We start from the raw sequence: 11683 nt of genomic DNA, 5'->3' as shown, positions 1-11683 counted from the left end.
AGGTAGGCTCTGCCTGCTCTCTCTCCCTCCAGTCCCGAAACCCTGCACTTTCCAGCTGGGCATCCAATATCAGGGGCCCCAACAGCTCCTCCCCTGTCCTTTGTCTTCCATCCCAAGTAAACAGGTCGCTGGGTCCCTCTCTTCCATCCTTTGTTCCCCTCTGGCTCCAACTGGTTGGTCAGGTCACCAGGGTCCTCTCTCCTCATCCCTTTGTCCTCCCACTGGCCAGAACTAGCTGACTGCCAAGCTAGGGTGGGCCTCTTTGTCACCAGGTCACCGGTTGTTAGGGTTCTCCATAGCCAGGCCATTGTCCGGGGGTCCCAGTTGCTAGGCGAGGTAACATCTGGTCCTCTACAACAACAAGCCTTCTCCCACCACCTTGTTAAAACATGCAGCACACAGGGAAGCTGCGGCACACGCATGATATTCATGTAAAACACGACAAAAATCCCCAACTTCATCACAGATGGCATTTCAGCAATACTGAGGAATCCCTATATATTCACAGGGCTCAGCTATCCCTTTGTGAGGCTAAGCCATGCTGTGGAGGGGAGTAGGTGGTCTAACAGCCCAGTGGAGATGGTCAGCAGGCATTATAGCTTAGCAAGGCATAACACTGTCTGATCACTGAGGGCAGTGTGCTGGGATGTGCCTATTGCTACACTTGACCAACAGGTCTGGCCAGCACTACCCATGGACAAAGGATCCTATCTGCACCCACATCCCACCCAGGCATGGCCCCTCCACTCCCTCTCCCCTTTAGACAGAACCAAAGGGCAGGAAAGCTTCCTACACCCTCCCCGCTGTAGGACACCTCTGAAGGTGGGGCACCATTTGGCTGACCGCCTCCGACTTTCAGGGGACTCCTTCAGTACGAGACCCCATTATTAGCACAGTAATACCCACTCATCTCTGCTCTTATTCAAAGAGTTCAAAGAGCTTCCCAGAGTCGTATTAATGGTACCGGATTTATTGGCATCATTACAGGACCATAAACCATAGCTTGATTACTGTACCCTGAGGGCAAGCAGCCTCCCCAGTTTGCATCTAAAAACCTTGCCAGTTTCACAATGAGAATTTGCACTAATGCTTTGGGATCCTTCTGTATAGTCCTGACTTTCAAATCAATAAGCATGATTTTTTTAAAAATGGAGTTACTATAGCCTTGAAAACTTGTCATGAAAACTTATGAGCCTACACATTTAACATGATGACTTGTATAAGGGGGAAAAAAGCTGTTCCACTGGCCTTGGGGTAGAATTTTGCAGAGATATCACAATATCTGCCTTGTCTAGGGGTTTTCTTTCGAGGTCATTAAACAATGGCATGATTTTTCTACAATAGGTGGAACAAGCAGAACCCAAGAAGTTTCTATTGTGAGACTCTGTGCCCCAAAGCAATAGCCTGGTGCCCCCATATTCAGCACTGTCATGTAATTAGGATATGTTTTGTACAAAGTATGTCTTGTGGGGTATCATTCTAAAAGTTTTGATCCTCTAAACGTTAATTTCTCATTGACTTGTATGTGTTATTATTGTATGTGAAGTTTTGCTATGTGTGTGTGATGGGTTCAGTTACAGGAGATCCCCTTGGGACGGTCACTTGATGTGCTGAAATTACTTCTAGGCCCATTTTCTGTGCCAGCTTGGGACTCCAGAACCCTGCCTTGTTGAGCCAGACATGCCAGCCTGCTGCAACACAGACCCAGGTCTGGTCCACGCCTCCAAAGCTGCAGACTTTAACCAAAAACAGCTCAGCAGGTTACCTCTCCAGCACCCAAACACCCAGTTCCCAATGGGATCCAAACCCCAAATAAATCAGTTTTACTCTGTATAAAGCTCAAACAGGGTAAACTCATAAATTGTCCGCCCTCTTTAAGACTGATAGAGATATGCACAGCTGTTTGCTCCCCCAGGTATTAATCACTTACTCTGGGTTCATTAACAAACAAAAGTGATTTTATTAAATATAAAAAGTAGGATTTAAGTGGTTTCAAGTAATAACAGACAGAACAAAGTAAGTCACCAAGCAAAATAAAGCAAACACACACAAGTCTAAGCCTTATACATTAAGAAACTGATTACAGGTAATATTTCACCATCATAGATGTTCCAATAAGCTTCTTTCACAGACCAGACTCCTTCCTAGTCTGGGCCCAATCCTTTCCCCGGTACTGTCCTTGTTAGTTCCAGCAGACATCTCAGGTGGTGAGTAGGGGTTTTCTTATGACTGACAGCCTCTTTGTCCTGCTCCACCCCCTTTCATAGCTTTGGCACAAGGCGAGGATCTTTTGTATGCGCTTGGCCCCCACCCCTCCTTCTAAATGGAAAAGTACAAGATTTAAGATGGATTTCAGTACCAGGTGACATGGTGAGACCTCATTCTTCATTACCCACAGGCTGGCCCACACGTACACAGGAAGGCTTGCAGGTAAATAAACCCATTCACAGTTCATTGATTCTGAAGCATCCTTAATGGCTTCCACTTAATATGTTTACATCAGTAATACAAGTTTATATCTTATGTTTCTTAATTCAGACATAGAAATAATACATGCAAACAAATAGAATGAACACACACAGTAGATTACAAGCTTTCTAATGATACCTTACAATGGGTATTTAGCATAAAGCATATTCCAGTTATGTCATATTCACATTCATAAGCATATTTTCATAAAGCATATGGAGTGCAACGTCACAGTGTATGTTACTGAAAGATGTTGTGAAGTTGGAAACACCCACAATAAGCCTTTCAGGTACAACAATGAAGAAGCTAGACCAGGGGTAGGAAAACTATGGCCCACGGGCCGGATCCAACCCCTCAGGGCTTTGGATCTGCCCCGTGGGATTGCCACCCCCATGGCACCACGGCCAATGGGTGCTTCGGGGGAGGTACCCACAGGCAAAGGCAGCGCGCGGAGCCCTCTCCCCCGGGGGCCGCAGGGATGTGGTGCCAGCCGATTCCCAGAGCAGTGCGGGGCTGGGACCAGGGCAGGCAGGGAGGCTGCCTTACCCTGGTGCGCACCGCTGCCACCCCGGAGCCACTCCAGGTAAATGGCGCCAGGCCACAGCCCGCACCCCGAACCCCTCCTGCACCCCATACCCCAACTCCCTGCCCTGAGCCCCCTGCCACACCCTGCCTGCACCCCAACCCCCTAGTGCACCCCACACCCCAACCCCCTGCCCTGAGCCCCCTGCCTGCACCCCACCCCCCTGGTGCACCCCACACCCCTCCTGCACCCCAACCTCTTGCCCTGAGCCTCTTGCTGCACCCTACAACCCCTTCCCTGAGCCCCCACACACTCCGCACCCCTCCTGCACCTCAACCTCCTGCCCTGAGCCCCCTCCCACACTCTGCATCCCTCCCTGCACCACTGCCCTGAGCCACCTCCTGCACTTTGCACTCCCTTCCCTGAACCCCCTCGTAAACCTCACACCCCTCCTCTGCCCCAACCCTTTGCCCTAAGCCCCTTCCTGCACCCACACTCCCTCCCGCACCCCAACCCCCTGCCCTAGCCCTACATTCATGGCCCTGCATGCAATTTCCCCACCCAGATGTGGCCCTCAGGCCAAAAAGTTTGCCCACCCCTGAGCTAGACAGTGCTAATAGCCCATCAGCAAAGACAATGGACCATGGAAAAGGTTTGTGCTCGCCTGGGTACCCTTCAGCCAGCCTATGAATAATGGGTGCTATGACTCAGCAAGGCATGCAAGGGCATGTGACCAGACCACATGACACTGAACTCCATTTTGGTACCTGTATTTTTCCACAGACTGGGCTGAGAACTTAGCTTGGACAAAGGGTTCCTGCCATAGACAGTGACTATATAAGGTGGGGAAGTGACATCATGATTTGTCTTCACTCCCCTGCAACTCAGGACCTGGAAGAACCTCTAAAAGACAAAGGACTTGGAATGGGCGAGGGGAACCCAGGCTGCACTGCAAAGGCAGCCTATGCCTCAAGAATTCGCAAGCCTGCTTGCATCATCAGTCAGGGTGAGATATTGCTAATTCAAATCCTATCTGTCTAGTATATTAGGCTTAGTATGTGGTTTTATTTCCTAGGTAATCTGCTTTGATCTGTTTGCTATCACTTATAATCACTTAAAATCTATCTTTCTGTAGTTAATAAACTTGTTTTATCTTCACCAGTGTGTTTTTGAGTGAAGCGTTTGGGAAAATCTCAGCTTGTTCCCCACATCAAGGGGGAAGTGGATTAATTTAATGAGTTTGCACCATACAGATCCCTGTGCAGTGCAAGGCAGTATAGTTCTGGGTTTATACTCCAGTAGGGTGCAAGGCTGGAGAGCTGGTGCTTCCATAGTTGATCCTTAAGTGGCTTTGGTAAAGCACCCAGGTAACTCAGTTGGATGTTTGGCACCACCTGCTGTTGCGTTGGGTGACAACAGGGCCTGGAGAGGCTGGCTGGTTGCAGCAGCAGAGCAGTGTGAGAGAGGCCAACCCAGATGAATTGATAGGGCGCACAGTGGTTCCAACGGCTCCCAGACTGCACCCTGGGGGTAACAACACGTCACATCTGTGTGTAGCTAAGTAGCTGGGTATGACCAAAATTAGGGCATTGGGTTAAATAAAAAGTGAAGAGTATGTGCCCAGAGTACATGATCTGCAACATTTAGCAATTTGGCCTCTCAAACAAATAGATACTGCTGACTTGTGACTGAATCTAAGCATGGTAACCGTCAAATACCTGAAGCAAGATTTTAAAGTGTTCTGTTCAATAACAAGGGGAATAACTAAAGGAGACACTCATCAGGGAGTGCTGGCTGATTTTAGTTTGTTTTTTCACAGCTTAGAAATATAACCAAATTTTTTTTTTCTACCACTGAAATGCCGTCACCTCTGGAGTGGCGGGTGATAACTATACTCCACAAACACCACAACAGAACAAGGGTTAGGAAGAAGACATAATGAAAAACATGGACTGAGTTCACACACTGATGTGACTGTACGTGCTGGAATTCGGATAAGCTAGCCCTCGACAGGAGTGCGTGCACACCCTGGGACCTTTAACGACCACAACTGGAAACGGCTTCAGTTGACATCTCATGTAAAATACAGCACACCACCACGATGCTGGGGCGTGGTTCAGGGGAACACCGCCCTCAGTTTTCCTTGGAATCTCCTGTGCAGGAACATACTCAGCGCAAGCCATTTAGTTGGTGATATCCAGTGAAACCACAAAACCTGGAACCATATGGCAACGATTGCAAGCTTTCAACAATGAGGACACAGTTATGCCATGAACTGGAGGGATGCAATCTCTTTAATACCAGCTGAGTTATTTACATTTGATAAACATACACCACTGCTCAAAAGAAACAGCTGGTGACCCACAGTGCTTGTGCGCACCCTCTTGGGGACCACATGAAATTAGGGCCCAGAGCCAAGGGAGGACAAAATTCTACATCTAGCAGTACTGTTACACTTTTCTGAAGGGAGATGACGGAAAAGACTTAGGCAGCTTAGTCACAATCTACTGTCCCAATGGAGTGGAAAAGAAAGGAAAAGCTGGAGAAGCCACCTAGGACTCTAGGAGAAACATCTTCTCCCCTTTTCTGGTGCAATACTGATCCCAGCAGAGCAGGTATCTCACAGCAAGAGTTTACTCTGAGCCAAACCCATGGCTGGCAGTGTGCAGGTCAAAGGCCAATGCTTCCCTTGCCCCTGAAGGAGCAGCTGTGCATGAAGGACTGGAGGTGGTGCTACCAGGCTGGGAGCCCTGCCTTCGGCGCTAAATGCTTTAAAGCAGAAACACACCACATGCAACCCCTTTCCCTTCTGCAGTTAGTGAGGGAAATACAAAAACCTGTTCACTTGGACTCAGCTCAGCTGGGCTGCAGGTAACCAGTGACTCTGTTGTTCATGGACAGTTAAGTTAGGCAGGGAATGAGAAAGCAGAGCATCCCAGCTGCACAGCAAGCAAGTTTACACAGTCATGGGAGTTTTGAACATTGCTCTCCAGCAGGCACCATGCTGGAAGATTATTCCCTAAATAACCCTTTAGTACCCACGGTCCAGCCTGCCCCTTCTACCTGTCCCTTTCCTTTGTCTTTAAGAGGCAAACATAACAGAGAAAGAAAATAACTGAAAATAAAAAGTAGTGGTCTCACAGTGGCAGCCCACCTAATCTGGGCACATGCTACCACCTCCCCCAGCAAGGGCATGAGCCTTCCATTCAGAATGCATGAGAACTCTGAGGTTCCTACAGAAAGAAGCTGGTAGGGGATACTCACTCGCTCCTCTCCCATCACAGTCTGCCGGAAGACGAGAAAATTCCAGTTGAAAACATGAGCTTGAGCAGTAGCACCTGGCCACTGATTGGAGGAGAATGAGCACTTGATCCTGGCTGGGTTAGCCTGCCCACGCTGCTCCAAAAAGGAGCTTGGGTTGTGTGGGAGGGAGCATTACTGTTCTGATCCAATCAGGCACTGATGCCCATTGCTAGCTTTTGGGAAAAGGATTGTCTCCGTGTTCCTGCCATGAGGGGGTCCTAGGAATTCAGCGTTATGATTTTCCAGGGCAAACCCAGCCTCCAAAAGCTTTCTCCAGGTATCGAGCCATAGCCAGTGTCAGATGGTCATTGTGCGGGCCTGCCACCACCTGAATTCCCAAGGGAAGTCCCTCACTGCTCAAGCCCAGTGGGCACTGGGTGACAGGCAAGCCCAGGACATTGAAAACAGCTGAAAGAAAGAGAAGGGCAGATCAGAATAGACACAAAGTGCTCCATCCTTGGTCCTTCTCATCCACGTCACTTGCTGTGGCCTCTGGAGAGTTCACAGGGTAAGCAGTGAGTTTGATCCAGTACAGACTGCAAGGACAGTTTGAAAATATTTAAATCAAGATGGATGTTTTTTCTAGAAGATCTGATTTAGTTCAAACGGGAATTAATTTAGGGAAGTTCTCTATACTGTGTTACAAAGGAGGTCAGAGTAGATGATCACAATGGTCCCATCTGGCCTTAGAATCTAGGAATCTGCCCACTTTAATGAGAAATCTGCACACTGAAGCCTCCAACTAGCAGTGGATCTACAAGTGCCACTAAACTGTTTGTCTCACAAGGTCAAACTACTGCATCACATGAGATACAACAGTCACGCAACATCACCACAGTGCATCAAAAGATCATGACCTTGAGAGGCCCTTTTTCATGATGATGTTCTATACAGTGTCAAGTTATTCCAAAACCACACTGCATCATAGTGCAGCACTGAGACAAAGGGACTCAAGACTTGAGAAAGCCATGCAAAGCATATCAATGGGGCAAATCCTGGAAATCTCAGGATGGGTGGCAACCCCTGGATGTTCGCTAGAAAGGGGCACATGTGATACAGCTTTAACACCCATCCTGTAAAGAGGATGAAGGTGACCAGTTAGGTTCCCTGATATGAGGGTTCCCATGCTACTGCAGTCACACTTCAGTCAAATGGCCATCACCAATAGGAGGCCCAGAAATACCACATGGATTTAAAGTGTGGTTGTAGACACTGTCCATCACTTACAGGGTGGTGAAGCACCTGTCACAGGCTACAACTCCATTAGCAAGGTAACTGCCCCAAATTAAAATGTCTTGTAGGGTCATCCACACTGCTCTCTCCACACATGTCAACCTGGATATAGTGTTGTATTCAGATAGCACTTACATGGCTCCTTTAACACAGAAGCAAGAACTCAAGAGTTCATCCCAAACGTAAGTGGGTTTCTGCTCCCACTCTTCTAAAAGTTTACTCTTCAATTAATAGGCAGATGCCCCTGCAGAGCATCTGCATAAGTCTCCTGATGTGCAACCAGAAAAATCACATCTCAGAATGAACTCTACAGTAGCATCCACACTACTGTAGCCCCTAGAGGTTCTGAGCAGGCCTTAAGCAGCACACAAAGGAGTAAAACAAAAACAGACCTGCTCCAGAAAGCTCCCCATCTAGGATTATGGGCCAAGAGACCACCAACACAACCATTGCTTGGTAGCAACTGCTTTGCAGCACAAGTGAGAGGCGCAGTGCATCCCGCTAGAGGCTATGATTGCCACCTCTTGCATTCTCCAGGGTGAGACAGCATATGGCTAGACTGCTCTCTCGAACCTGTGAATACATTTGCCCAATTTTTAAAAGGAAAGATTCTCATGAGACCCACCCCTCATTTTGATATGCTTTCACTACTGGGAACAGGCCTTTTGAGATAGTACTATGCTATCCGATTACTTCTGGCACAGCTGAGATTGCCAGCTTGTCTCCCACCACTCAAGGGCTGCTCACCTGTATACGCGAAGTTGAAAGGCATCCCCAAGGGAGAGTAGTGCTTAGGTGCCACTATGGGGTGGGAAGGGTACAAAAGCATCCCATCAGTCCCCAGCAAGTTCATCATCTCAGTCCGCAGGCTGTGTCCCATGCTCACCAGCTTGGCATTCCCACCAGGGTTGAGTTTCATCAGCTTCTCTGTCAGTGCCAGGGCTATAGAGCAACAGCAAACACACATGTGGTATTCCAGAGAGGCAAACAAGAGACAGCACATCACACAGTGTAGTCTCCTTTACAAAGCACCTTGGAAAAATATCCCCTTCTTAGTGAGACTAGACACGGGAGCATGGGAATTGCTCCAGGAGCAGGTGGGAGGAGACTGTTTCCCTCCTGGCTTGCATGTGGCTAGAGCAAGTGCTGCCCATACATGCAGGATGATTGAATGTGACATTCCCCTCCACAGGTTTCAGAGTAGCAGCCATGTTAGTCTGTATTCGCAAAAAGAAAAGGAGGACTTGTGGCACTTAGAGACTAACCAATTTATTTGAGCATAAGCTTTCGTGAGCTACAGCTCACTTCATCGGACGCATTCATTCACCGATGAAGTGAGCTGTAGCACACAAAAGTTTATGCTCAAATAAATTGGTTAGTCTCTAAGGTGCACAAGTACTCCGTTCCTCTCCACGTTGACCAAAGAAGCTGGGAAGATTAATATTAACTCCTTAATGTCTAAGAACCACATTTGTTGCATGTAATAGCAAAGAATTCAAGGTTGAAGGGGTTCAAACAGCTCTATGTGAGGTACCTGAAGAGTTTGTTTGTTTGTTTTAAAGAGAAACATTCCAAGTCTGAGTCAGAAAGAAAATACTCCTGTCTTCTCACAGCGTCATCAGGAGCATGTCATCCCCTGCCCATTAAGATGTGTTCCCAGAAGCATGGACTGACTCAGATGAGAAACTAGAACAACCAGATCTTTTTGTTCTATAATTTCTAGAAGGTTATTGGTATATTCTTCCCCTGTGCTTCCCATAAAATCTGCCAGTATGAGACCACACCCTACAATACATTGTCCAATGTTTTATCTGATATAGTTTTAAATGACTCAAGCAACGAGGTTTCTGCCATTTCCCTCAGGAGATTATTCCATAGCCAGATAAACCTCATGACCTCAGCATTCAGAAGTTTTTCCTAATATTCCACTTACATTTTCCTTTGCAAAGAATCACCCTAAATAATTCCTCTTCATCCTTGGCATTTGCATACTTCAAATATCTGCACACACTTACTGTATATTATTAGAAATAATTTTACCTGCCTTGAGCCCAGAGAAAAACCAAACCAAAACTGGAACGAAGAGAGAACATTCCAGTAAAAAGCTCAAGAGCCAGAAAACAGAACTCCCACCCAACTCCATACCATAGCTCCCAATATTTTCTATTCAGTCATATACCACAACATACATATCTTTTACCTCCTTCAAGTGCTACATCACTTATAGCACTGTATATGCTATAATGTGTATACAATCACTCATGCCCTGTTAAATGCAGCAATCTTTTGGGTGGAATGTGGCAACTGTGTATAACAGCACATAGCTATTGTTTAGGATAGGATGTGAAGAATACCTTTTCCAACTGGAAGAGCTGGGTAGGAATTTAAGGAGGCAGAATGTATTTACCCAAGTTGGAATCTGACCAAACACTGGCCAAACTATCATAATCTTACAAAGAGAGCTTCTTTCATAGCCACAGGCTGTAAATTAGGATTATAAACAACTGCAAATTCATTTTAACTTGGGTTTATTTATTTTTTAAACAGAAAGCCCCATTAAATGAGATGGCTTGACTTTACCAATGGCTGGGATGGTGTGCAAAGACATCCCCAGGAACCATTTCATCAGCTCCCACAGCGGCCATACAGGCTTCCCATGATCCCCAAGCAGGTCTGTGAACAGCTGTGCTTCCTGCAATTAACACACACATCACATCAATGCTGGCAGGGGGTTGTAGTTAATGTGCAGTGAGTGACAGGATAAGAGAAAGCGCTGAACCCCTCATTACCAGCAGCATTATCACAGTCACCAGATTATCTGCATTCTCTGCTGAGCAGGGTGGGGAGACCACATACTGCACCAAAAGTGACCAATCCCCATCCATAGCTGAACAGAAAATTATTTTTAAATACAAGACTCACATGGGGCGTTGGCAGGTTTCCCACGCACTGCTAAACCAACTGACGGGCCCACCACATCCGGGAGAAAGGAGGAACTGAGGAGGTATATTTTCATCTGGTAGGGAGATTTTGTACTGGTTGTGGGAAAATCCTCATCAGCCAGGAGGGTGCTCAACCACTGGCACTGTCTATTTCTGATGGTGTACCCCAGATCAGGCAATAAGAGGGGCAGAAGTAAATATTTTTGGGGGATGTTCACCATTTTTACATGAATGTTAGTGCTTTTCTCTCTGGATCTGGAGAAGAGGAAGACTGATGGAATGGGACATGGCAGGGCTGCTTGGGATTGTATCTTTCAGGGAGATGAGCCTTTTTGCTATTTGCATATGTAGCCCATTAAGTATGCTATGGGATGCGGACATGAAATACTGTTGTACAGTGCTTGGAGGTCAGGACAAACACTAAGAAGAGTCAGAAGTAATAAATAAAATGAGTGAGAGAGAAGAGGGACACCAGCAATTTAAGCAAACCACAGAGCAGGTAGGTATTGTAATACAAAAGCTGTATAACACAGACCTGCCAATGAAAATTAACACTAACTTGCAGCACTGTTGACCACTATATGCTGGCTAGTACATACATCATCCACACCATACATACACATGAGTATGCATTAAGCACAAATAGCGTTAAGAACAAATATCATAGCAGTTATATAACCTAACTTGGCTTATACCTATACTATAATCCTGTTCACTTACGGTAAGTATCCCATAACACCTTGCATTACCGGACGTAAACCTTAGCTTAGGTAGATAGGAAAGCTGTCAGGATCAGTATCTATGAGGATTTTTACCATAGTAACAGATAGGGAGTTATTCTCATGGACAAGTACTAGAATGTGCCAAAGGAAGAGGACAAGACATATGATTGTTCTACCCAGGTGCAAACCAAGAAGGTACTTTCACGAACCAGAACCTGGAATGCTAGTATCCAAAACAAAGATAACGAAAGGAACAGAACAAGGAACTGCGACAAACTGATGGACTGAATTTTAGTGACATCTAAAGGAATACGTAACTTGTAAAATCATCCTATAGATACTAACCAGCTGAAACGTAACTCTGGAAGCAGACTTTCCGCGTAAGGTGACTGTAACAATGCTGCACGGGTCTGCTCCTGGAGACCAGCATCACATAGAACCCTTTTCCTGTACTGTATTATTATTGGCTCACAGCAATAAACCTGACTGAC

At 46.6% G+C, this 11683-nt stretch overlaps 1 protein-coding gene across 1 annotated transcript in view; it reads right to left on the bottom strand.

The window, feature by feature from the left end:
• Positions 1–4185: 4185 nt before the first annotated feature.
• FAAH2 (fatty acid amide hydrolase 2) overlaps positions 4186–11683 on the bottom strand; it is a 28917-nt gene continuing 21419 nt past the window's right edge. Inside the window, exons 9-11 of the mRNA XM_077826170.1 lie at positions 10109–10220; positions 8276–8470; positions 4186–6703 (exon numbers count right to left, since the gene is read on the bottom strand). Coding sequence (XP_077682296.1) covers positions 6528–6703; positions 8276–8470; positions 10109–10220 — 483 coding nt within the window. The 3' untranslated portion in view covers positions 4186–6527. The remainder of the gene's footprint in view (positions 6704–8275; positions 8471–10108; positions 10221–11683) is intronic.

This window comes from Eretmochelys imbricata, chromosome 9, assembly GCF_965152235.1.
Source record: "Eretmochelys imbricata isolate rEreImb1 chromosome 9, rEreImb1.hap1, whole genome shotgun sequence".
Classification (NCBI taxonomy): domain Eukaryota; kingdom Metazoa; phylum Chordata; order Testudines; family Cheloniidae; genus Eretmochelys; species Eretmochelys imbricata.
Note: the sequence above shows the minus strand (reverse complement) of the source record. Positions and strands in the feature narration are given on the sequence as shown.